General features: G+C 39.1%; 1 protein-coding gene across 1 annotated transcript in view; it reads left to right on the top strand.

The window, feature by feature from the left end:
• UMAD1 (UBAP1-MVB12-associated (UMA) domain containing 1) overlaps positions 1-27,895 on the top strand; it is a 221,022-nt gene that overhangs the window by 19,013 nt on the left and 174,114 nt on the right. The window contains exon 2 of the mRNA XM_058728726.1: positions 3,491-3,581. Coding sequence (XP_058584709.1) covers positions 3,500-3,581 — 82 coding nt within the window. The 5' untranslated portion in view covers positions 3,491-3,499. The remainder of the gene's footprint in view (positions 1-3,490; positions 3,582-27,895) is intronic.

The following is a 27,895-nucleotide window of genomic DNA, read 5'->3' as shown; positions in this document are numbered from 1 at the left end:
ACAAACTGATGCAGCCTGTATATAGTTTAAATTCATTGTTTTGGATCATGAAAAACTTAAATGCTTCACTTAAGTTATAACCGCTGTACAAAATACTTTAATTAAAAAGATTCTTCGGGCTCCTGGGTGGCTCAGTTGGTTAAGCATTTGACTTCGGCTCAGGTCATGATCTCCGGTTTGTAAGCCCTGCATCGGGCTCTGTGCTGACAGCTCGGAGCCTAGACCCTGCTTCCGCGTCTCCCTCTCTCTCTGCCCCTCCCCTGCTTGTGCTCTCTCTCCCTCTGAAAAATAAATAAACATTAAACATGAAAAAAAATAAAAGAGAGATTCTTGCACTACCGGAGTTTGGTCTGGGTTTTGTAATAACATAGTTAAACTTTTGGGGGTTGAGACTGGCTTACCAGAACCACTTTTGTAATTTCCATGTTCGTTCCATTTCTGTTTTGTGGCCAGACATGAAAAAGTGTTGGAAATTTGAGTCCTTCTGTTAGAAGGCTTATCTTTATATGTTAGAACAGGAACCACTTTTTAAAGGGCTTCTCTTTCTCTGTGTTCGCAAAGCTCCTTGCTGTAGCACCCCAGTGATGCAGTGAACTAAGCAAAGCCACATGGCCATACCTACCTCCGAGGAGGGAAGTAAACTGTAGTCCTAGGGCTCTGTAAGGCAGAGAGCCAGTGAACAACCCTAATGATTCTGTGGTTCTCACTTGTGGTCATCACATATAACAGCTCTTCTCATTGTAGGCAAAATAACTCACCCCTCCCCAAGGGCAAGTAACCCAAATTGCCCCATTCAGTCACAGCAGTGCCTGAAGTCCCTTATCATCCCATCAGGCCCTCTTGTGCCATCTCTTGGTCTGGAGAATTCCTGAATTAAGAAGACCTGTCCCTTATGTCCCCTCCCACTCTGGTGGAACTGGGAAACACCCTGCCCAAACCACTCCCATTCAGAAAGGGGAGGAACTGGAGATACGCAACCGTCATGGAGTGGTAGCAATTCTGAAATCCCACTGAGCAGGCTTTTGGGGGGAACCCCACCTTGGTTTGGAGGATATTCATTAATTATGCCCAGATTCTGCTTCCCGGGAAAGGCTCCCAATCCGTTGTTCTCTCTTTTTTTTTTTTTTCTTTTTCCATTAACTTCCTTGGCTCCCACTGAAGTGGGCCCTAGAGAGTAGGATGTCTTTGGGGGTTGAGCAGTTTTCTCTGGCAGCTTCCTGTCTATAGGTTGTCCTAAAAATCCAGTAGTCATAGTCCTGTTTTAATCCAGACTAGTAGTAGTTATTTTGGCCACACAGCTCTCAAAAATTTTGTTGGCTTCCCAGCTTGATTCCAATCAGCTTCATGTGTCAATAGCCAGACCTACAATTTTTGCTAGAGGTCTCTCAGATTTGCTACATTTCTCATCTTTTTCACCCCACATGTGCCTCCTCCCTTTAATTATTTGAGGGTACCTTTTTTCTGCCAACCTTCAGCTGAAGACTTATCCTCTTCATCTGTTTTTCCTGAAACATTTTATCCCAAGTGAAGGAATTTACTATGTGCCGCACTGATCCACATTGAGGTTTAATATCAGGTGTAGCCGTTGTGTCCTCTTGATTTGATCCTGACCCAATGTTGAGTTTTAATCAGTTGTTCTTTCAGAGGCCTTCTCCGCTTCATTTTCAACTGCTTGGGGTTGGGAAGTCAGTTGCCTTTTCCAGTCTGTCAAGCCTTTGAATCTGAGCTCTCTTTTCTTACATTCCTGCTTGTAAACCAACCAGTTCTCTTCTGATCCCGTTTCTTCCTCGCACAGGTTTCTCTTGATCTTACTCAGTTGTTCTTAGCATGTCACTCTTTGTCTTTTCATCTTCTGCATTTGCTTTGCATCTAACCTCGTTTTTTCACCAGTTCCACACAAGCCGTATCTCCTTGTCCTCTGCTGAGGGTGCCAAACTATCTCCAGACCTTTCTTTTGGACCCGTCACTATATCCAGTAAGCATTTTCTTTGAGGATTTCAGAGGCTGTTCCTTTTCTTTTACTGAACTGTTGTCTTTATCACATGCCTTGTCTTTTACTTCTCCAGTTTTTTAAAAATTTTTATTTTTATCCTTTTTAATTAAAAAAAAATTCTTTTTAATCTTTATTTATTTTTTAGAGAATGAGAGAGAGACAGAGTGAGGGCAGGGGAGCAACAGAGAGAGAGGGAGACACAGAATCCGAAGCAGGCTCCAGGCTCCGAGCTGTCAGCACAGAGCCCGACGCGGGGCTCGAACCTATGAACCGTGAGATCATGACCTGAGCCAAAGTCAGATGCTTAACCGACTGAGCCACCCAGGAGCCCCTTTCTTCTCCAGTTTTTATTCCTTTAAGTTTTTTTTATGTTTATTTTTGAGACAGAAGCAGTCTCCAGGCTCTAAGCTGTCAGCACAGAGCCTGAAGCAGGGCTTGAACCCACCAACCGTGAGATCATGACCTGAGCCGAAGTCAGACGCTTAACTGACTGAGCCACCCAGGAGCCCCAGTTTTTATTTCTTTAAAAGTGAACTTGGCCAAATATGTTTTCTGTCAACAAATCGGCTCCTTTACCGTCCACCCAGGTCTGCAGCTAAGGGTGTGTCAACCTCCACAAACCCCAGTACACTTCTCAGTTTCTAGAACTCAGTTTCTAGAAGGCCTTTGCTCAGATAGGATCTTTATTTGCCCTCCCTGCTTGATTTTCTGGTATGGGTGGAATATTTGAAAACTAAAGTGTGGAGCACTTACTGCCAGCAGGACTTCCTTTCTTTGCTGTTACATTGCTTTGCTTATAGGGACTGTCCTCAGAATGTGATGTGTCCTCCTGCGTTCCCTTCAGCTTCTTTCCCAGTTGTTTTCTAGGAGTCGGTGTCCTCCCTGAGTGTAAAGAGGAAAGATGTGTGCGCGTGCGTGTGTGTGTGTGTGTGTGTGTGTGTGTGTGTTGGGGGGAGCACACAGTCTTACCAACACAAAGATCTGCATTGATGGGAATTTAAAGTTGGTTGCAGTGGATACAGTCCTGAGTGTCTGAATCAAGTAACTAACCTGTAGATGATGTTTGAAGTGCCTTCCTTTCTTTTTTTAGGTGGCCTCAGTTTTATGACCCTGGCATGACAAGAAGCCTGGACAAGTTTTTGTTTCATTTTCTTTTTCTTTTCCCATTCCAGTGTCTGATTTATAGTTAGTGAGATCGTTCCATATCCTAGGGTTACCTGTTGATTTTAGTTTTACATATAATAATTTCTTGGGTTATTTCCTGCATGTTGAGAAATTGAGAGAGGTTGCATGATTCAAGGCCCGTGTGGTTTGGAACTGGAAGTCTGTGCCCCTTAATTTCTCTTTTTGTCTTCTGACACCAAGAGAGGGCTTATGTTTTTAAGTCTGGTAATGGAATTCCTTAAAGTAATCATTGTGATATATTTATGTTTGGCATTTTACTAAGACTTTTACAGTTTGCTCTGAATCTGACATTGCGTGGTGTTTCTGTTTCAGATAGCAGCAATGTTTCACTTCTTCAGAAAGTCTCCGGAATCTAAAAAGCCCACAGTACCAGAGACAGAAGCCGATGGATTTGTCCTTTTAGGTGAGCCTTTTACAGAAACAAAATCATAATTGGATGAGTTATTGTTCCTTTAAAAGTTTACTTTGAAATTATGTGATTGATTTTTAATTCTCACTAATACCTGAATTAATTTATGTATATGAAATCTATAAAAATAAATCTCCCCAGTCACTTAGAATATTTTTGTCAAGTCGCACTCTTCTTATATATTACTTTGGCTGCATCCTTCAAATTATATGTGTAAAAATCGTATCTTTTTTTTCTATCTGATAAGCTGGTCTACCTTTTTAATTGCAAAAAACCAAAAGTCTTGAAGGATCCTTGATAAAGTCAAGTTCTGTTTTATAAATAGCAGCAAACCTCGCCTCTTAAATTAGCATCTGAAATTAAATTAGGCATCCAATAAATCATTTGCTGAATGAAGTATACTTTTTAAATCGAAATATGTTACATAGTGTCTCCTAAATGTTTGTTAAGATTGGATTATTTTCTATTATAAAATTGATACCTGCAGTTATTACTATTTTGGAGGCTTTAAAAAAATTTCTTTCAAACAAATACTATGCTCTTTCCAAGGCGAATTCTGAAAAATAACATTTCCTTCGTGTGTCGTGTGTCTTTCCCCTGAGGAAGAGACTTGCAGTCTTTGTATAGTTCTTCCCAGAAGTTCTGTCCCCAGGGGTGATGAGCTAAAACCCAGTGTTCCCACGTAACTCACATCCTCTCCCACTCTGGACTTCCTCCCGCCAAATTCTGCTTTTTCCCTGAGAGGAGTTGCATGAACTCATAGGGTATTTGCTCCCTGGGATGTTTCTCAGGTATCTCTCTTTCCAGATTCTGGTTTCCTTCCTCTTAGGATCTCTATCTTGGCCCAGTCAGACCAGGGTCCCCTTACATGGACAAATGCTTCACATGTCTTGAAAAGTGGAGGTTGGTGCCTTGGATTTAAAGGTGATCTTGAATTTTCAGCTTCGGCCCTCTCAGAGCTGGGTTCATGCCATGCCTCTTTCTCCACACTGTTACAAGTTTGGGTGGGTAGGTCTCTGCCTCTTCAGCCCTTCTCTTTAGGATCTGGTCTCTCACAGAAAGGACACGAGCGTTTCACCCATCTGGCCCTCTTCCATTTCTAGGCCTTAATCTCTGGAAGACCAGATTACAGTTTTTCTTGCGGCTAAATGTTACCTATGAATGTCCCATCTTTGACACAGTCAAGTTCTGTCAGGCCAGGATCTGCAGTGCTGGCAGATTCCCCTTCCCTTCTGGCAGTTTTCCTGAATCTGCTGCCTATGTCCTAGGATAGGGGCAATAATTTGGGTGCTCAGCATTGTTTTCTCTCTGTCCACATCCCCTGTGCCTGAGGCAAAATAGTGAGGCATTGTTTGACCAGGGCCAGTGGTTTTTCTGGGGAACTTTCTGATGGGTATAAACTGGGGTCCCATACACATGACCGCTCCTCTGGCCCTTCTTATCGCATCAAGAATTTATGCCTCAGCTTCCAGGTCCGAACTGGCTCCATCAGTCCCAACTTCTGTTCCTTGAAAGCTGCCAGTGTTGCTCCCCTCTTACCTCCTGAATTAGCCTCACTAACTAAACCTCAGGGATGCCTCTGGTCTGCTTCTTTAAGCATTTCACACAAAACTCTTCTCTCAGAAATGTGCTTCAACAAAGCCTGGTTTTCCAAACTCTGTTCTGTGTTTCTCTGTAGTCTTAACACATGTGCAGAGAGCTTTGCTGTTTTCTCTTGTATCATGTTTAGAAATCAACATTACTCTTTTTGTAATCAGATAGTCATTTAAAGGATGTGAGGGTAGTACACAGACATCTTTGTGAGCAGGTGCAACTTTTAATTTTCTTCATATATCTTCTTCACCTGTCTGGTGAAGCACCTGAAATTGCCGTGTGGCCTGCGACATTGCAGCATTTCGGAGGTAAGTTTTAACCACAGCTGAAAACCCCCTGCTGCTGGTCCTTCTAAAATCTCCACTGTCTGGTAGCTCAAAGCATATGGATGCTTCAGTTGTAGCTAGCCCAACACGGGCCTAGTTTCCAGTGTCTTCTGCCTCAGCAGCTGAAGCTTATCTGCTGTGGACCTTTCCTCTTCTAGAAGAGACGCTGGTTTAGGAAGTAGTTTTTAGCCGAGCCTCGGAAGACACAGAAACTTTCAGATTTGCTAATTCATGAGGGAATTTCCAGCACTTTATTACCCTCATCTGCTCTCATGTTCTAGCTGCTCCCTCTTATACACCTAAGCTCTGAGGGGGCACTTTCCCAAAAGGTGACATGCTGTGTTTGGAGGGTGCTTTCCCAGGACCATCTTGGACTGAGTTGGGTGGGTTTTGTCCCTGCACCGTACCTCACCTGTAACGTTAGTGTCCCTGGCAGTCATGGTGAGGAATCACTTCCGTCATCGTTCCAGGACAGTGATGTAGTTTGAAGTCAGCTGGTGGTCACCGTCTTTCAAATGACCCAAGCCAGACGAGTCCCCTAGATGTCTGCTGAGGCTTTCTTCTCTTTCAGCGTCCATGAGTGTTGAGCCCGTCTCTAGGTGCAAAGCTCTACCCCTTCACCACCCTCCATGAAAAATCCCTGCGTGCCTACTATCTTGTGAGCTTAGTTACTCTCCTGAAGTTGTGAGGATGTCAGCCAGCATCAGCCTTGGCTCTCTCCTCCTGTGTCTTCTTTCTCTTCTCATTGATCACACCACCTCCCTTCTTTCTCAGGAACACCTCAGAGACACTGCAGTGAAGGGCAGATGAGATCCTGACTCGAGCCAGACTTGTTGGCTCTGTATCCTGGCTCTATAGTTTGCCAGAGTCTCCATTACAGGGGAGGCAGAAATTCTCCTCTCTCCTCTCAGGGTCTGTGCCTGGGCCTGAGACGTAAATACACAAAGGGCAGATGAACAGGAGAGAAGCATATACAGGCTTTTATGTGTACACATGAGCCCCCCCCCCCCCACCAAGAAAATGAAGACCTAAAGAAATGGCAAAACCCATGTGCTCATGTACCAGGTTGAACAAAGAGGCCACTGTGGAAAAGTAGATTGTGTAGGGAGACTCAAGGAAGATAAGAGTTATTTTAACAGGGTCTGTTTGTACAGAGTTCTCTTGGCCTTGACTCTCCACCTCTGGTGATAAGAATGCTTCTTTCCTCCTGGCATCTTCTAGAGGGGGGCTTTATCTCCTGCTTTTGGGAAGGAAAGGAGAGGTCAGAGCGCCCTCCTTGCACCTGCTATTTTTCAAGTGCCTTTAGCTCAAAATAATCCTTATGCTCAAGCACCATATTTTGGGGTGGTATATTTGCCACCCTCCGCTGTTTGGGGCAAGTTAGATAACTTCTGGGGGTGAGAGGGTGTTGAGAAAATGAGCGTGATACCGGTATGAACCCCATAGGGTTATTGAGAGGATTAAATGGGTTAATATGTATAAAATACTTAGAACAAGTCTCTGGATGAAATGATAGTATTATATCCACATACAGGTGAGGACTGAACTTTTCTGGGTTCTTCCAGCTAATGTAGAGCAGATCTGGGATTAGTCCAGGCAACCTGACTTTAGAACGTCATCCTCTTAACCACAAAGCTATCCATCTTTTTTTTTTTTATGTCATATTATCATTTAAAATTTTAAGACATTAATGACGTTTTAAGCTCTTTAAAAAAATTTTTACATTGTATTCCTTCGTGTTTCAAAGAGAAAAGTGTTCTGTTTCTTTGTTTTTGCTTTTTTTTTAATGTTTGTTTATTTTTGAGAGAGAGAGATGGTGTGTGTGTGGGAGGAGCAGAGAGAGAGGGAGACACGGAATCTGAAGCATACTCCAGGCTCCCAGCTGTGAGCCCAGAGCCTGACGTGGGGCTCGAAATTACGAACCGCGAGATCACGACCCGAGTCAAAGTTGAACGCTTAACTGACTGAGCTAACCCGGCACCCCATCTTTGTTTTTGCTTTTTAAGTAAAAGAGGGTTGGTATATCATAAAATTTGGCTAATTTTGCTACCCCAGACTTTTCACTTTAAACTATTTAAAATATTGCAGAAAACTGTAATCTCCTTAATGAGGTTGAGGTTGGAGGATGCTATACATTATGCAGTTAATAAAAAAATGCATCAGCAGTTAGGGACCTAGTTGATTTGACTGGTACAGGTTAGGACAGATTATTAGGAATACAGTAGGTTGTCTTTGCTAAAATTTTTTTAAATTTATTATTTTTGAGAGAGAGAGAAAGCACATAAGTAGGGAAGGGGCAGAGGGAGAGAAGGGGATAGAGGGTCTGAAGCAGGCTCCATGCTGACAGCAGAGTGCCTGATGCGGGGCTTGAACTTACAGATCGTGAGATCATGACCTGGGCCAAAGCTGGACTCTTAACCGACTGAGCCACTCAGGTGCCCCTAGTAGGTTGTCTTTAAAAACAGAGTGGTGAGGGGCACCTGGGTGGCTCAATTGGTTGAGCATCCGACTTCGGCTCAGGTCATGATCTCACAATTCGTGGGTTCGAGCTCCGCGTTGGGCTCTGTGCTGACAGCTCAGAGCTTGGAGCCTGCTTCAGATTCTGTGTCTCCTTCTCTCTCTGTCCCTCCCCTGCTCATGCTGTCTCTATCTCTCAAGAATAAATAAACATTAAAAAACAAAACAAAACAAAAAACAGAGTGGTGAGGGGCACCTAGGTGGCTCAGTTGGGTAAGTGGGTTAAGCATCCAACTCTTGATTGGCTCAGGTCACGATCTCACAGTCACGATATTGGGTCCCCTTACCAGGCTCTGTGCTGAGCACAGGGCCTGCTTAAGGTTCTTTCTCTCCCTCTTCCTTTGCCCCTCCCTCATGCACTGGCGCTCTCTCAAAAAAAAAAAAAAAAAAAAAAAAGGAGTGGTTACTTCTTTTTTTTAAGCCGATTTGTTCCACTAAGTTACGCTTTTTTATCATGTGATTATACACTGACAAATGTAATACCTACTTTAGTTTCAGTGCATACGGTGTGAAATATTTTGGAAAATGTCAAATAGGTCAAATGGTAGATATGAAATGCTGTTATTAACATGTTTCATGTTTGACACACATATATTTTGGTTATTTCTTGGTCCTCATGTGCAGTAGACACATTGCAGGAAAATAAATATATACGATGGGTTTTGTTGTATTTGGGAAGTGATAAAACTAAGTGAAGACTGAGAAACAGTTATATTTATGGCAACAACTTACCAATATGGAGTCTACAGAATTTTTTAGATTATCATTGTATGTAGTCTTTATACTTTTTTCTTAAACGGTGAGAGTAAATTATGTTGTTAGAGGTATAAATTATCTCTCTTTTCCCACTTGAGAGGACCTTTTACCCTGGGAAGGCCTTCCTACTTAACACAAATAGGTTTCAGGTGACAATTACTAGATGGCACTGCTGAAGTAAATACCCCATGACTTGAAATTTTGGGTCCAAGCAGAGCCTAGGCACTTTGTTGATAATAGGAATATCTGGGTTGTTCGTATACAATTAGCTCACTTTTGGACAGAAAGAAAGCTTTCTCCCTGTTAAGGTTTCCAAAGCGTTTAGCCTTTGTAAAATGTCGAGTGTGCTGAATAAGAAAAAGGGGAGAAAAAAGCCTCGTAGAAAAACATCCTTTCCCTTGTAACCAGTTCCTATTCACATAAGAAGGTAATAGCTATTCGTTCATTCAGTAATGAAGTTGAAGTAATCCTCCAGGGTACTCATTTTACACAAAAACAAATTGCAGTTTTCATTTGCATCACTGGGTGGCGATTTTTCTTAGTTTTATACTACTGTTTAAAACCCTAGCAAGCATGGTACTATTTGTAATTACCAGGGTTTTCTTGTGTTATGACATGTTTAATTGTAATTTTAAGACATTATCTTTAAGTTGATTACAAATTTACTACTGTAGTGTGCAACCTCATAGTTATTTTAAATTAAGGAAAAGGGTATCTGTTGCCTAGATGTTGGCATATAATTCCTTCTGAAACTAAGACAAAGGCATGAATTGGCTTATTATGTTATAGCAAAAAGAAGGAAAAAGAACAGCAATTTAAAAAAAAAAAACCCACGGAATCGGAGATGAAAAGGAATAATTTAGATTATTGTTGTTATGTTCACTGACATTGTTGACCAGTATTGAGTAGAACTTTGGAGCAGGCAGAATGAAACGGGGCAAATACTACCATAGAGACTGAAGAAATTGGGTTATAGTACAACTGACATTCAGCATATGCAGGTGCTTCTGAAAGTAGGGCATAAGGACCTGTGGTCTCCTTTAAACTAATTATTTTGTAACACTGAATTGAGAATCAGAGTTTAGTAATTTAGCAGCTTGGATTTCATCCTTTCAATATTGATATTGCAATGTGTAACTGTAACTGAGTCTCACCTAGTGTTTTCCAGTTGAAATGATAAATCAGAATTTGAAACATGTGGGTAATTTTTAAGATTGACCCCTACTGAATTCCTCATTCTCAGAATCATTCAAACCATGCATACATGCTAAAGCTAAACTATTCCGTTTTTTTTTTTTTTAATTTTTTTTTTTTTCAACATTTTTTATTTATTTTTGGGACAGAGAGAGACAGAGCATGAACGGGGGAGGGGCAGAGAGAGAGGGAGACACAGAATCGGAAACAGGCTCCAGGCTCCGAGCCATCAGCCCAGAGCCTGACGCGGGGCTCGAACTCACGGACCGCGAGATCGTGACCTGGCTGAAGTCGGACGCTTAACCGACTGCGCCACCCAGGCGCCCCTAAACTATTCCGTTTTTATATGGAATGTTTAGATGATCTCTTTGCCTCAATGTTCCTTCCTTTATTCAAAAGTGGAAATATAGCTGTGTACGATAAAAATTTACATTCCAAGGAATGAGGGACAGTAAGTTACTTTGCTTTGTCTAGGCCTGAAGTCTTTAATTAAAACAACAAAGACAAAAACTGAACAGATTTTTAGAGTGTGCTTCCTGTTTTTATTCTCTGTTCTTCAAACAGAAGTATACCAAATCTTAAAAAAAAAATGAGTGTTTATGGATTAAAAAAGCAACTGATCATATTAATACCTCTTTACCCATGTATCATGATATCCAGAAAAACTCAGATTACACACAACTCTGTGTGTCTAGTGGTAGAATTGACAGAATTGTCACATTCCCTGGTTCCTAATTCTGGTTCACCTGTTCATATGGTGGCACTTGAGAGCTGAAAGTGTTCAGGCAAGGCTATCCTGTGTGGGGTGTACTGCCCCGCCTTGTCTCCTTGACTGCGCAAATTAGAAGGAACTTTTTTAGGGCAAAGGAGAGGAGTTGACCATACTGAGAAGCAGAACTGAGCCCTCTGTTTCATTACAATTAATTGAGAAAAAGTCATTCACATACTGGGGCTCAGCAATGTCAATTGGATGACCTGTCTCTCTAACTCCATGCTGACCCTCCTGTGCATCAGGGGGCACTTTGAAAATATACTGATGCTGGGGCCTCTAGAATCCCTGCATTCTGGTTAGATAGGCCTGGGGTTTGGCCCAGACGTGAGGTTTTTGTTTTTGTTTTTTTTTTTTTAGAGTTTCCCAGACAGTTCCACCATACACGCAGGGCTGAGAACCACCGCAGTTCACTCTCTGTAATTTAGTAATTGTATGCCATGAAACACTTTGAAAAAGACCTCATAAAAATATAGAGTTACAGCTTCACTTCCACCGTACTTGAGCCATAAACAAACAAACAAAAAGCAAATAAAACCACAAAATCTGGGTTAAACACACTTCCTTTCAAACATCAAATAGATAAAGAAACAGAAAGCTTTGAGTTTCTTAAAGCAATATATCTGGAACCTTAATCTTTTTTTTTTTTTTTTTTAATCAGTGAAACAATTGGGAAGCATTTTATTAACTTAATTATACAAATGTCAATTCCAGGTGGCCTCTAACTCTTTTTGTCTTCAGTCATAAGGTATATCTGTTTGACAGATTAACACCTATACACTCACCAGAGCAACTCCAAGGTACTTTTTCTTTGAACTAAACACTTCAGGTAGTCATATTTTTAGTATAGCTATTCGGGGGTCATTGCCTGCTTTACTATGGTGCTGTTTCCTGGAGGGCACTTACTTAGTACGATACCAGTAGGGAGAAAATGTAAGTGTGCACACCATATTCCATAAATGAGTTTCCTCTCGTGTTTCCTTCCAGGCTTTCCTAGTGCTATATCTTCCACATATGAGACTAACTGAAAAATTGTGATGAGTACTTTTATATTTTAACTTAAAAGTTTATTTTTATTTCATCCTGCTAAGGAAATAAAGTACAAGGATGAGAATCGAAGTAGAATGTACAGTGTGAGCATTGCACTTCATACTGGTAATAATTCAGATGGGGTTGGAAGACCTAAATATTGTCTTTCTGGTAATCTTAATAATAAGACAGTATTCTTTTGTGTTTTAGTGGTTATCATACTCAGCATCAGTTTTTTCCCTTTGAATGTGACCAAAGCCTATTATGAAGGAGAGGGTTCTTACTTAGGATTACACATTAATCTTCATAAATGTGAATTTCTGAAAAATGTATCTTCTTCCTTTATTATATCATGACAGAATTATGGTGTTATCTCAGAATAGCGTTATCAAATAAACTAAGCCAGAAGTGAAACATTAAATTTGTGTGATGGAGTCTTATTGTAGTGATCACTAAGTCAACATGCTTGAGGACTTTGTCTGTCGCAGGTGCTCTGCTCTTTGTTAAAAATGCTACAGATTCCTGGGCCTGACCCATACTTAGTGAAACACAATCTTTGGAGTCATAGCCCAAGAATCCGCATTTAAAAAAGCAATGCACGTGGCATTTCTATGACAAAAGAGACAAGAATATACAATGGGGGAAAAGACAAATGATGCTGGGAAAACTGGACAGCTACATGCAAAAGAATGAAACTGAACCACTTTCTGACACCATACACAGAAATGAACTCAAAATAAATCAAAGACCTAAATGTGATACCTGAAACTATAAAACTTCTGGAAGAGAACATAGGAAGTAATTTCTCTGACATCGGCTGTAGAAACATCTTTCTAGATGTCTCCTGAGGCAAGGGAAACAAAAGCGAAAATAAACTGTTAGGACTACACCAAAATAAAAAGGCAAACTAATGAATGGGAGAAAATGTTTCCAAATGAGATATCTGGTAAGGGGTTAATATTCAAAACATATAAAGAACTTACACAATTCAACACCAAAAAAACCCAAATAATCCAATTAAAAAATGGACAGAGGACTTAAATAGACATTTTTTCCAAAGAAGACATACACATGGCCAACAGACACATAAAAAGATGCTCCTAAAAATAAGGTGTCAGAATGGTTAAAATAAAAAAGACAAGAAATAGCAAGTGTTGGCAAGGATGTGGAGGAAAAGGAACCCTCATGCACCGGTGGTGGGAATGCAAACTGGTGCAGCCACTGTGGAAAACAATATGGAGGTTTTCCACAAAAAATCAAAAATAGAATTACCGTTTGATCCAATAATTCCACCACTGGGTATTTATCCAGAGAGTACGAGAGCACTAATTCGAAGGGATATATATTCCCCTATGGTTACTGCAGCATTATTTACAATATGCAAATTATGGATGCAGCCCAAGTATCCATTGATAAAGAAGGGAATGTGTATGCACACACACAATGGAATATTACTCAGCTGTAAAGACGAATCTTGCCATTTGCAACATGTGGATGGATGTAGAGAGTGTAATGCTAAGTGAAATAAGTCAGAGAAAGACAACTAACACTATATGATCTCATTCATGTGGAATTTAAGAAACAAAGCAAATTGGGGTACCTGAGTGGCACAGTTGGTTAGAGCATCCGACTCTAGGTCATGATCTCACAGTTTGTGGGATTGAGCCCCATGATGAACCCCATGGTGACAGCATGGAACCTGCTTGGGATTCTCTCCCTCTCTCTCTGCTTCTTCTCCACTTGCACTGTCTCTTAAAATAAATAAACTTGAAAGAAAGAAAGAAAGAAAGAAAGAAAGAAAGAAAGAAAGAAAGAAAGAAAGAAAGAAAGAAAGAAAGAAAACTCCGACTCTTAATTGTAGAGGACAAACTGATGATTGCCAGAGGAAAGGTGGGTGGGGAGATGGCTGAAGTACAGGAAGCGGATTAAGAGTACACTTGATGACCTGAGTAGGAATTTTTTGAATCAGTATATTGTATACTTGAAACTAATACAGTACTGTATGTCAACTATACTGGAATTTTAAAAAATTTCTGCTACACTGTGGTCATCAGTTAGGTTATAAACTGATCAATATCTTACAATCGTTATTTTCATTAGAAAGTCATACTTTTATGATTAATTTTACATGTATTTTATATATACATACAAACACGTACATACATTATATTTTTAATGAGAAGTATTAAGTATACTAAAGCCTTACATTATAGTGTTAGTGACTTAAAGGAGTCATTGTTCTGAAAATTTTCAGTATTCTAAGTCACATAACTCAGTTCTCAACTTATGGAATGATTTATTTTTATTTCTGGCATCTATTATTTCCTGATGTACAAGGCGAAAATATGCTTGGCAGTGCCAGAGGAAAACTGTAACCCTTAAAATAGTTTGTTGATGGATTGGTTGAAAGAGTTGATAACTGTGACAGCCAGCCATTGTCTGTTGGTCTCCCTATGTTAGGGGTTCTTAGCCATGATGACATTAGGGGGCTGAGCGGAGTGGTCTGTAAACCTCCTGAACTTATGGGCAAAATTTTGTATTTACATTTTTCTGAGAAGGGTCTTTGCATTTCGTCAGAATCTCAAAGGTCTGTGACCCTTCAAAGGTTAAAGAATCACTTTTGTAGATGTTGCTATGTATACCCATGTTTACAAGCCCCTTGGGTTGTGTGATCTTAGGGTATTTTTATTTTTATTTTTATTTTCTTTCTTTAATGTTTATTTATTTTTGAGAGAGAGAGACACAGAGTGCAAGCAGGGGAGGGGCAGAGAGAGGAGACACAGAATCCAAAGCAGGCTCCAGGCTCCGAGTTGTCAGCACAGAGCCCGACACAGGTCTCGAACCCACAAACCAGGAGATCAACCTGAACCGAAGTCTGACTCTTAACTGACTGAGACTTAGCCCAGACTCCCCAGGTTATTTTTATTTTAGTGTCAGAAGTAGCATAGTCATTGTCAGAGATGCATCATATCTCATTGGTCACTTTTACTAGTTTGGCTTCAGAAAATAGAATGACTTTTGAGCAGCTAAAAGAAAATCAGGGAATAATTACTGTAATGTAAGATACATAGTACATGGGATATCTGTAAGGAAGTTACAACCTAAGTGGCAAGACGTACAAAAATAAAAATTAAATAACATTACAACACAATAATGTCAGACACCAGGTGTTTGGTAGAATGACTTGTACCATATGCATAGTCCCATACAGTTCATTAGTTTGTTGGTGTTTCTCTGTCTTGTCAGTCTGGTGTGAATAAATGTGTATACTTTTCCACTGATGCATTTGGGACATGATACTGCAATTAGTTTTTTCATTCAAAAACTAAAAGCAGGGAAATGATAATAGAGATGAACAGATCCTAAGTTGTGACTGGAGAACTCTTTCACTAGTTGTAGTAAACATCTAATTAGTAATTAGTAACGATAGTTTATTCTTGGTTTGCTTTTGCATGGAGCTCTTACTGTTCTAACTGGGATGTTTTCTGCTCCAGGACTGCAGGCCTGTATTTCCTTATGCAGAATGCCCAGCCTGTTTCACTTTGTCTGTATCCTGTTCAGTCTCCAGATCTCAGATGAAATTCTGTCTCGAGGTCTCTACTGTTTCTGGATGGCTTGTCCTTCATCTCCTAGTACACCTTTTCTCATCATTTATTTGCTCCTCAATCACATAGTATCTTGTAGTACCTCCTACATCATTGTTTTGTAATGTTATTTAAACTTGCATTTTTCTGAATTTTACCACTTGTATTATAACCTCCTTACAGACATCTTGTCTGCCGTGTATCTTCCCTAATAGCACAGTTACTTCTATAAAATTTATCTGCAATCTACATATTGTCAACAGGTTTTGGAATGACTTCTAGATCATTTAGTATTTGGTTAGAAAACTTGGTAATGTCTTCTATTAAGGTGTTTTTCCAGTGAAAATGGATCTCTGTTGAACTTATGTCACCTGTCACCTGGACTTAAATTATACTAATTTTAGTTATTAATACAAACTGAATAAGCATTCAGAACAGGTTTGCCTATTCCAAATTTGTTCCCTTTTCTTCCACACTTCTGAGTATTCACTTCCTCTTCGTGGCCCTGTGTTTCAGGAGAGAATGGCTTCATTCTTAGCCCTGGGAGGTCAGTTCTAATGTGTGTAAGCGAGTAGGGGTGGCCCGATCCACCTTGCCAGCAGTTAGTTTCAGAATGGAGACCTGTGACATTTCTGCCTGATTGGATGTGAAGGAAAGCCGGCTGAGGGGCTCACAGGCAGTTACTGGAGAGATCTCCAGGCTCTTCCCCTGGCAGCGGTTTTATCCGGACGAAATGTCTGATGAGGTTGCATACACGGGTGCCACCTTTGCTGAGGGGAGGTAGCTCGGGACAGAGATAACATGTTGAAGATGGCAGAATAAAATGAGGAAGCAATTTGGTCCATGATGACATTTTTGAACTGATACATTTACTAGCCTGGGATCTGTCAACCTCTGGACTTCTTCCTAGGTGAGATAGTAGATTCCCTCATTAAAGTTTAAGCCACTTTTAGATACACTTCTGTTATGTGCAGCTGAAAATGGCTGGACTGATGTTTGACAGGTATGTTTGTAATGTCCAGACTTCATAGAGTTTATATATATATATAATTTATATTTCTTCATTTGATGTGTATAAAGGAAAAGTTTGCACTTATGCCCTCCAAAACTCAATTTAACAAAACAGTGTATGGGAATAGCCTTGAATTACATTGCAAATGAAATGAACAGGTTGTCAGGGTCACATGTAAACATTTTGAAAGATGTCCCTATTGGCATCAGAAAGGCTGTGTGCATCCTGGATGTTGCTGGTGCCCAGGGAGGGCTCTGTTGCTGCTACAAAGCAACAATCATATTGGTGAACAATCATATTAACCATTTGGTGATCAGGAAGCAAGTTTAACATACTAACATAATAGTTTGCTACTTGTGTGTAGGCAATTTACCATATCTTAGTTATATTTGAAGAAATTGGTTGGTAGGTTTATTTTTATTTTTTTTAATAAGATTATCTTTTTTTTTCAAGTTTTATTTATTTAAGTAATCTCTACACCCACTGTGGGGCTTGAACCTGTGACTCCCAGATCAAGAGTTGCATGCTCTTCTGATTGAGCCAGCCAGGTGTCCCTGGTTTGTAAGTTCAAATTGATGTGCAACACATTATAATTTTTCCCGCCCAGAGTAATGGGAAATGGGATCCCTAATGCATTTTCTTACAAGTCCAATTCTCAGGAATGGATTACTGATATTAAGCAGGAGATACCTGTGCGAATCTGGACCAGGAATTTTGCAAAGTCAGCAATCCTGCTAATGATATGTTCTTACACTTAATACAGTCTTAAAGCAGCTCATCTATATGACTCACATATCTTCATGTGTTATATATTTAGAAACGTACCATTTCCAAAAATGCTGAAGGCGATAAATGAAATTGTCATCCTTTTTTTAAATGTGGAAATTTGGGGGAAAAATTGAAATGTATATGTTTCTTTTTATCATCCCAAATTTATAGTTTTAAAGTCACTATTTAAAGTTTAAAACCAATTATATGTTATATTTATACTTGAACTGTATGTCAATCATGCTGTGTGTCAAATTTTAAAGAAGAGTTTTTAAAGTTAATCTTATTTTTAAACGTTTGCATTTTTTAATTATAAATCCAGCTACAATTTATTACATTCTGCTGTTGAAGGGTGGGAATGATGCCATATATAATTACTAGTTGTTGAAGGAGATTTTAGGGATAATTCTAAACAGCCTCATATGTAAATATTTCCTGATTGAGAGTTATATATTCAAAGTACTTTATGTAAATTCTTTTGTTTGCTAAGGAGAGAAAGGAAGGTAAATATAGTATAGAAGCTATTTCAGATAAAATACCAAATTACTGTATGAACCAATTAGAGTAAAAGGATTCCCTTCCTGGTGAGACAGAAATGCCTTTCCAGCCTGTGGGCATCTTTGTATTGCCAAAGGTGGTTTAAATTTACCACCACAAAAATTCAATTATGGTTTCTACCTGTTACTAAAATATGCTAATGAATCTAAGTATATTTTAATATTCTCAGTTCAGATAGACTTAAATGTTTTCTATTCCCTGAAAGAATGCATTTTCTTTCAGCTTCTTTAGGTCTCCAAGTTTACAGGACCTTGAAGCGCGTAGGGCTCAGTATGGTACAAACACGTATTTCTCAAGTTGTGTTCTGTGTGCACCTTCCTGGAACAGGGCAGGGATGTTACACAGACAAAATTGAATAATGGTGGTCTTTTTACAGTTTGTAGGAAAAAATGACCTGATGGAATTTAAAGTTTTCATTCTGAAAATTTCCTTAACTTCTAGAGAAAACCAGCATTAATTTTACAAGCAGGTATTAGGCCATTAACATGTATGAATAGGAGCAAATGGTAATTAGAGGAATAACTTGCAAACAGACAATTATATGTACTTCTGTGACTGCTTTGCTGTTTGAACATTTGTTAGTCATAGTCATGGTTTTATGTTTTATTTGATAACCTATAAAATAAAATAAATTGAATATTAATAGCAATTTAAACTTAGAATAACTAAACATAAAATTTTGTCTAAAACTGTAGTTTGTGTGATAGAATTTTAAGTATCAGTATTTCATAATGTTGTGCAAAGAGCATTTTTTAAACATATGTATTTATTTTAGAGTGAGAGTATGAGTGGGGGAGAGGCAGAAAGAGAGAGAGAAAGAGAGAGAAAATCCCTAGCAGTCTCCACGCTGAGTCCCAACTTGGAGCTTGAACCATATGAGCCCAAATCAAGTCACTTAACTGACTGAGCCACCCAGGCGCCCCCGGAAAGAGCATTTTGACTTTCAGAGGCTTCATGACATTCACTGTGGGAACAGATTACATTTCAAAGCTTATTTATTTTTGAGACAGAGAGAGACAAGGTGAGCCGGGGAGGGGCAGAGAGAGAGGGAGACACAGAATCCGAAGCAGGCTCCAGGCTCTGAGCTGTCAGCACAGAGCCCGACGTGGGGCTTGAACTCGTGAACTGAGATATTATGACCTGAGCCGAAGTCTGATGCTTAACTGACTGAACCACCCAGGCACCCCGAGATTACATTTCAAAGAAAATGGCAGTTTTTATCTTATACAGTTCAGATCACTTTACTGGGACACAGATTCCTCATCTAGTAAATGAGAGAGGAAATTAGATTGTTATCTCCAAAGTTTTGGTTTGTTTTTAATAGCTTAACATTTCAGTAATACTTTTTTTGATTTATGTATTTAAAGAGATTCACAAATCCCTCAATTTATTCTTATCTTTGTTGGAATAAATCGATGGTAGTAAAGCATGTTCTGATACATTGAGCTCTTCTTCAAGAGGGCAAGAAATCAGTGTACCAACTGTGAAACAAAAGTCAGTATGAAGGTTTTTTAAAAATTTTATCTAGCTAGTAGACCCAGTGTATCCCTGACAAATCTTTTATTAAATATTTAGGGAAACATTTTATAACCATGCTAAAACCCAAGGGTGACAGGTAGCTTAATGGCAGAGTCTGGGCTACAGTCAGACTAGGAAGGAACCAACTAATCTGCACATAGTACAGTGTGTTGAGCCTTACATCTCAAACACCTAGGATGTCACAGTTACCCCTCTCTACCACTGGGGTTCCATCCAGAGAAGGAAGCAGAGTACTCTGTTCCCTGTTCTTGTACTGCAGGCATACACATCACCATCTTTCTTCATTCTGGAAAACAGGTGGTCTGCAGATAGAGGAGGGACTGGTGGTAATGGAGGCAAATGGGGAGGCAGTTCCCATCAGCGAAACAACATAGGCAGCTACAGCAATAACTTTGGTGTTGGTAGCAGTGATGCTGGAAATTGAAAATGTTTAAAAAAATTTAATTATTTAGGGGAGAGTGCAAGTGGGGGAGGGGCAGTGATGGGGGAGGTAGAAGATCTGAAGAAGGCTTTGCGCTGACAGGCTGACGGCAGCGAACACGATGTGGGGCTCAAACTCAACGAACCACGAGATCCTGACCTGAGCCGAAGTCGGGCATTCAACGGACTGAACCACCCAGGCACCCCAGAAATTGAAATTTTTTAAATGTACTCCTGAGGTGGTCGCAACAGGAGCAAAAAGACTTCCCAAGAGAGAAGAGTTACTCTGGGTGCAAGTGTAAGAGAAACCAGCAAATGAATTGAGTGCTGTGTGTACCAGCCTGCCTCCAGCTGGTGGGAATTTATATTTACATACTCCTCCTGGGAGAAAAATTGACAGTTTGTATCAGAAGCTTTAAAGAAGTAGACCTTTTGCCTTAGAAATTCTACTTTTGGTAGTTTGTCATGAAAACATAAACAGATGCAGTTTATAGGACAAACCTTTAAGCTTTTATTCATTCTGGTGTAGTTAATATATAGTGTTATATTAGTTTCAGATATACAAAATCGTGATTTGACACTTCTATACACCACCCAGTACTCATTGCAACAAGTCCACTCCTTAGCCCCCGTCACCTATTTTCCCCATCACCCCTCCCCCACCTCCCTTCTGGTAACCATCAGTTTGTTCTCTATACTTGTCTGTTTCTTGGTTTCTCTCTCTCTTTGCTCATTTGTTTCTTAAATCCCACGTATCATTGAAGTCATACAGGTCTTTCTCTGACTTATTTTGCTTGGCTTATTCTCTTGAGCTCCATCCATGTCATTGCAAATGGCAAGATTTCATTCTTTTTTGATGGCTGAGTAATATCCCATTGTATAGCATGAACCTTTCTCTTATACATATTTTATATGCTAAAAATCTCTGGAAGGAAAAACACTTATTTGCCTATGGACCTTATGAATTCAGGTGATTTAATTTTTTTCTCCTTTTTATTACTTATATGTACCCAATTTGATTAGTTCTATTTATTGTAATGAACATATAGTACTTATCTAAACCCAAAGTCTAAAGGAGCCCCAAAGAGATAGGCCTCTGAATCCCGATTCTCCCATAGTTCTCCCAAAAGTAGATGGGCATTTTACTTTACTACTGAAATTTCTTTGTGCTTCCTGTTTTCAGGATATAATTCAGTTCACTGAACATTTATTGAGTAGATATAAATACTGTTAGCTTCTCTTAAAATATTTATATTAGTAATTATATATATTATTTTGGTAGATTTAAGGCTAGAGTTATAATAATACAAGAAAATCTCATCCTAAACTTTTCATTCATCTCGCAATAACTTAATAATTTATAGCATTTCTAGGAGGAAAATATATCTTGGGGAAAGAAGTTAAGGAACTTTTTATTTGAGTTTCTCTCATGTTTTCCAGGATGTTGATGATCCTTTTATTCCTGTGTGTATCAGGAACTTCTAGTGTATTAGGAGACATCCTTTAAACATTAAGGTCAATTTTAAGGTGAAATTTTATTATATTTAAAACATTTTTATGTAAGCTGTATCATTTTTAATGGATTGCATTAAAATCCATTTGCATACATATCTATGTAGTTTATTATAGTCTACTCAGTAATTTTAGTAACATGAATATGAAGTTTTATGTCATCTTATTAAATTATTTTGCACAATTGTTTCTCTGGAATTTTAAGTTTAAACTTTTAAATTCTAATTATACTGTGAATATATATATAATAATTTTTCCTCTGCATTGGTTTTTTGTATTGATTGTTTAGTTAATAAAGTTAAAAGCACGTGTTATTTTTACATGTTGGTTATTTAATAAAGGTCTCTCTGAGGACGGCAATCTGTCTTCACTGCCGTTATTGTCAGTTGATCTGGAATGTCTGTTAATGATGTCTTGGCCGAAGGCTGAGTTTTTATTTCAATCAAATCATTAGGCACGTGTAGCAAATATATCAGAAAGTTTAATTTTAAAAGAAAACAAGCCTTTGGTTTTTTTCCACACTTACAGAAGAGCACTGTTAAGTAGTTGGGAGTTTATCTCTGGGTGACATTTGAACATTTTGAAGAAGGAACTTAGCATGTTCTCCAGGTAGAGAAGAGCACTATTGCTCCCAAGCAGGTAAGCGTTCAATCATTTGTTTACTTGTCAACATTTCCCCCATCATAGTTGATCTCAGACAGAATTTTCAAGCTCAGCCAACTTTGGGATTGATTTATAGCAAAGAATGGTTATGTTCTATTAAGAAAGGATGTGAAGAGAAAAAAATCTGCTAACTTTGTCCTCCTAACTTTTTCTAGACCTAGTAAATTGATTTTTACTCTGATTCTGTCCATTTAATTTTTGTTACCTGCTTCTCAACCATGCTCTTTCCTTGTTACTTGTAGCCATAGAACTTCCTAAATATTTAGTCTCAGAGCAAGAACAGTCAGGCTTTTCATGTTCTTTGGCATTAGCAGCTGTAACACACTGAATTTCTGGCAGTGAAATTTTATGGACAGAATCTGACCCCTACCCCCACCCCCTTGTACCATGGCCCTGAATGAAGAAACCTTGCTTCTGAGCATGTGCACCTCGACACGGATATGTCCACTCTTGTTCTTAGTAGACTCAGCATCTTTTATATCTTTGTATGTTGCTAATTATCAGTCAGGTATCATCTTTAGGTTCTTTATTTTTCTACACCTGTCTTCTCACTTGATCATAAATGTTGATTATAAATTAAGCAGCATTATTCACATTATTACATTTTATGCACTCATAGTTGGGTTTAGTAATGCAAGGGTGTGGAAGAGAGATGGATTGTCAACCTTTCTTTATATGAGGTTCTTTTAACCTACTGTATCTCTGTGTGTTTCTGTTAATACTATTATCAGTGTGATTTGTTTTCTTCTTGAGTTCATATGAAACTCTTTCAGAGTTGAAATTGCTAAGAATGATTAGATTTAAAAAATCATAAAACCAAATATGGCCTGATTTGTGAATTTTCATGATAAAGATGCTTTGTAAAAATTATATCATATATTAATAGATGTGTCTTAGCATAAAATAATAATTTTCTAGAAAAAAAACACTTCTTAGAAGACCTGAGTGTAGCCACTAGAATTGGCCATGAGGCCTGAATTGAGAATAGAATAATTTGTGGTATGAATTTGGTAAGTAAAGTTGGGGAAATTCAGATCCCATTTGATCGTGGAGAAGCATATTTTTCCCCAGCTATTAACTGATGTCAACTGCCTGAAATTTATCGATCTCAAGGCTCTTCCTTATTTGTTGCCAGTAACTCTCCCTCGTACAGAACAAATGACTCACAAGCTCAAGCTAAATAAAGTACTCTGTAAAGATTTTCTGCCTCTAGAACTGCTCAAAGTCAGATTTGATTAGCGGGCACTGATCCTTGCCAACTGGTTTGCCCTTGATAACTCCATGGGTAGGGCCTGTCAGACCAGACTCAGATGTAGACTCTCTCCCATTTTGTTTTGTTTTGTTTTGTTTTGTTTTGTTTTGTTTTGTTTTGTTTTGTTGACTTCCCTTTTCAGACATCCCATCTGAAACCTGTTAAGAACAACATAAAACTGGTCCCAGATTTATTGATTTTTCCTGGGCATCTGACTATGTGAAATGGAACCAGCGATGACCTAAACTCGGCGCGCTTAGTAAACACCTTCTCTCCTTGCTCCAAGTTCTATAGAACTTCAGTCTTAGTGTGTGTTCTAAGCAGACTCTAGGAATATTCTTGTGGCAGATCAGGTAATTTTCAGCCAGGGTAAATTAGGTTGTTTTGCACTTCTTTTTATTTTTCATTATTTTATTATTTTATTTTTATGTTTTGAGTAGACTTCAGGCCCAGCAAGGAGTCCAGTGTGGGGCTTGAACTCACAATGGTGAGATCAAGACCTAAGCTGAGATCAAGAGTTTGATGCTTCATTGACTGGGACACATCAGTTAAAAGGTGCCCCTGCACTTTTTTATTTTTTTAAATTCTTATTTTTTTCACCCATTAAAATCTTGATGAGCACATACCACTTCTTGATGAACTGTGCACCTGACCCTTTGCTAGACTGAAGGGGGAGATTACAATCTTCTACAACAGTGCTGATTGTGTAGATTTTGTTTTTTCTTTTGGACACGTCCCTCACTGCCTGCTACTTCTGCTATCTAATTTTCATCCAAAAGAACTGCGTAGTATTTATTGCTCTAACATCAGAATCGTCGTGTTTGCCAGACAAGTTGCAATATTCAATTTGCTTATCTCTAAAAGACCGATGAAACAGATAACTTACCCATTTCATCTTGAAGGGTTTCCTTGAACGTATCTGCTTTAAAACAGATAGCATATAGGTATCCTTCAGAGACTTTAAAAAATGGCTAATGTAAAATCCAATCTGAACAATTATTGTGTCTCTCTGTGGCAATTCTGCTTGAACTTATCTTCCAAAGCACCCCAATGGTGAAGGAGCGTGAATATGCACCCCCTAAAGCCTTTGGGGTGGACACTTTGTCTCAAGGATTTTTTTTTCCCCGACAGAGCTAGTGTTATCTTCAACTCATGTGAAATTTGCACTCAGTGCATAGTATAGCTGTGATTGTTTTAACATGAAATGCTTTTTTTCTGGGAGTGCCTGGGTGACATAGTCGATTAAACATCCGACTCTTGATCTCGGCTCTGGTCATGATCTCATCGTTTATGAGTTCAGGCCCCACATCAGGCACTGATGGTGTGGAGCCTGCTTGGGATTCTGTCTCTCCTTCTCTCTGTCTCTACCCCTCTTGTGCTCTTTCTCTCTCGAAGTGAATAAGTAAACTTAAAAAAAATTTAAATGCTTTATTATTTTTTTAAGTTTATTTATTTGAGAGAGACGGAGACAGCATGAGCGGGGAATGGGCAGAGACAGAGGGAGAGAGAATCCCAAGCAGGCTCCATGCTGCCAGCACGGAGCCTGATGTGGTGCTCAAACTCATGAAACCATGAGATCATGACCTGAGCCGAAACCAAGAGTCCCATGCTTAACCAACTGAGCCACCCAGGTGCCCCTTAACATAAAATGCTTTAATTTGTGTAACATCAAACAGTAAATGAGATGCTAAAAGATTTGCAGTGTTTTTCCTTTGTCATTGTGTATCTTCTCACATGCCACATATACTCCTGGAGGTATTCATCCTCCAGTTTGAGAAGCATAAATCAGAATTCCTTGGTTGCTTAAATAACTGTGTTTAATGAGACCAGAAGTGTTTTGTAGGAAAATTTTGGTATTCCCTCAGCCCACTTCATAAGGGCTGTTAAATGGCCTTGTCTTTGGGGGAGTTGCCATTGCTTGGAGTGGATTCCTTATCAGTCTGACCCTCTACTTGTTTGATTGTCCAAGCATTTAGTTCTGCTTTTAATTAGAAATAGAGAATTTCTGGACTTCAGGTTCTACCCAGAAAGTGTGTTATCTGAATCTTTTGGTTGTCAAGTTCTTATCAGAATCTCAGTAGCAAGCAATATTAATAGTGGACTGCCTGAAAGATAAATAATTCATCCATTACTCAAAGTAAGCTGTATCCTTTTTTGGATATGGACTGTATGAGGATCTGTTGAAAAAATGCCCATGTACCCATGGGCCCAATATTTCACCTACAAGTTCACGAGATTCACAGAATCCTTGTAAACCATTCCTGAATTTCCAGTAAGTTAATCATTTATTCAATAAATACTTATCAAGTGCCTACTCAAATACTTATTGAGTGCCCATTGGCTAAACACTGTGCTGGTGAAGGGATTTTATTTATTGTGAATTGCTATAAGCTTCATCAAATCTTTTTTTTTTTTTTTGATGAAATTAATGAAGATATAGATAGGTCAAATTTCTATGAGAAGGTTGCAATATATAGCAATTCTCACTTTAAAAACTAACTATAGAGACTTATTCCTTTAGTGTTTTTTTTTAATAAGTATATGTGACTGCAATTTCCCCCTCCCTCTTTGCCATCAGTTTCAACCAAATTGGTAGAAGTTTCAAGTGAGAAATGTTTGTTGACTTTCAGTGTTTTTAGAACTTAGCCTTTTCCTTAGAAGTTGCTTCTCGAACCAGACCCATGTGACTTAACAAAACATGCTTGAGATTGAATCATTGCAGCAGACGTTAGCTTGTCTGAATATTTTTCCTTTTTTTGTGGTAGATCATATAGTTGGAGATCCTGTTTGGGCAGTTCAGTCCAGGCTTTTGAACTGTCCGATAGCCAGGTTTTCCTGTGGGGACTACAGCTTTGCTTCTTGGGTTCTGTTTGTAGCGACCTCTTTCCCTCCTGGCCTCTTCAGCCCCTGTTATCGTGACCCACCTCTCTTCCTTAGCAAGTATTTAACGGTGAGGTGGATGAGAATCTTGTCTTAAAATGAACACCTCTCAAAGTGATTTGCATCCCCAAAAGTAGACCTTGAATTTTTCTGCAACATATAAGTATTGGTTTCCCCCGACTGGATGGGGTGCTGATGTCACTGATTAGGGGGAATGTCAGACCTTTCTTAATTTTGTGCTTTTCCTTCTTTTTGGGCTCATTTTTTTTTTTAAGGTAATATAGAATGAGTTTTTTAAGTCCCTTAGATTCTTTTTTTAACTGATGATTTGAAAGTTAAATATGTTTATGCTTTAACCAACCATTCATAAACTTGGGCCTGAAGTTGAGATTTTAATTTCCTTTGAATTTTATAAGAATTTATGAATTCAAAGTGCAGATTTGTTTTATTTTTACTTACATTAAAATAGGAAAATCTTAAACTGTTTAAAAATAGTGGCACCAGACTGACCTAAACCAGGAGCACTGGAAATTTTCACTTCAGAAACTCCCCGCATCCCTAGGGTGGTCTGTGGATGTGATGTTCCAATCTGGAAGGTCATCTTGGAAATAGATTTAGTTCTAAGTTTAGGACCAGAAAGACTATTTCCTTCCTCCAAGCTTTTCACATTTTCCCCTAAAGCTTCACTGACGAAGGGCAGATAGATTTTTCAGTTTCACAACTGCCAGGGAACCACAACTTGTGAGGGTCTACAATCTTAGTGCTCATATAATGCCATATAAATATTAGGTGTTCAGTAAATATTTGAGTTGAGTGAGAGAGAGTAGATGAATTTGCATTGTAAAACCTCTAAACTAGTCTCTGAGTAATAAATAATACTATTTATATAAGTGGAAATAAATCTCCTGCTTACTTCTAGTCAGATTATATCCAGAAAACTATATTTAAAGAGAGGGAAAGTTCTGAATCAAAGTCAAAGTAAAAATACTTTCTTCTCATGAAGGGTGGTGATGTTTTACCCACTTATAAGCCTTTCAAATATTTAGAGATGCTCACTGAAGGAAGTAATTCTTTCCCGGGGGGGGGGCGGGTGTGGAGATCCTCTAAACCTAAACATTTATGGAAAGAAATAATCATATAATTGACACCTGGACCTCTGCAGAGATTTGTTTAATATTTCACTTGTGTGTCAGCGTTTAATTAGCATGTTCTGTTCCGCATAGAGAAAAATGTGTGAGGCAGAATGGAACCCATCTTACCTTTTAAATATATACATATAGCTTTAGAGGAGTGAACCATATAGTTTCCTCCCTCACTGTGGAGCCTGGGGCCCAGAAAATTCTTAATAAGGATGAAGTTGTAGCCTATAACTTCAAACCTTAAGGGGAAACTAAGGTTGGGGGCCTTCAGTTGGAGCTGTGTCTGTGACAGTTTCCGCATTTGCTGAAAGAAAGCAGTAAAGTGCACTAACGACAATTCACATGACACTTCACACCTTCAAAAAATGATACTGGAAGCTGTACTGCTTGGTTCTGCTTCCTATGCCTTGTTTGTTAAGAATGCTTCCAGATTTCTCTCTCTCTCCCAGGCTTGTAAATTTGTGTTGCTTTGTGGAGGATGAAATATTTATAAAGTAGCCTTTTTTTTTCTGATCCCCTCACCTCCTTCACTTAAATGTTCTGCATCTCTCTGCTTTTCTGATTGAGAGTTGACCTTACTCTCCTGCCTTGCAGGGTCCTGGCCTTAGACTAGTGTGATTAGGATGATTAACAGAACATCCTAAACAGGCTCGCATGCCTGTTTATTAGCCTCCCCTTTGCATATCCAAGATCTTGCAGGTGTAGGTCCCACTGTGGTTAGTTCACGGGAGACGCTCTTTCTTACGTGTGCCTCCGATCCCTTGCTACTGAGGACACCCAGATGTCTTCAATTTCTG

Source organism: Neofelis nebulosa, chromosome 4, assembly GCF_028018385.1.
Source record: "Neofelis nebulosa isolate mNeoNeb1 chromosome 4, mNeoNeb1.pri, whole genome shotgun sequence".
Taxonomy (NCBI): domain Eukaryota; kingdom Metazoa; phylum Chordata; class Mammalia; order Carnivora; family Felidae; genus Neofelis; species Neofelis nebulosa.
Note: the sequence above shows the minus strand (reverse complement) of the source record. Positions and strands in the feature narration are given on the sequence as shown.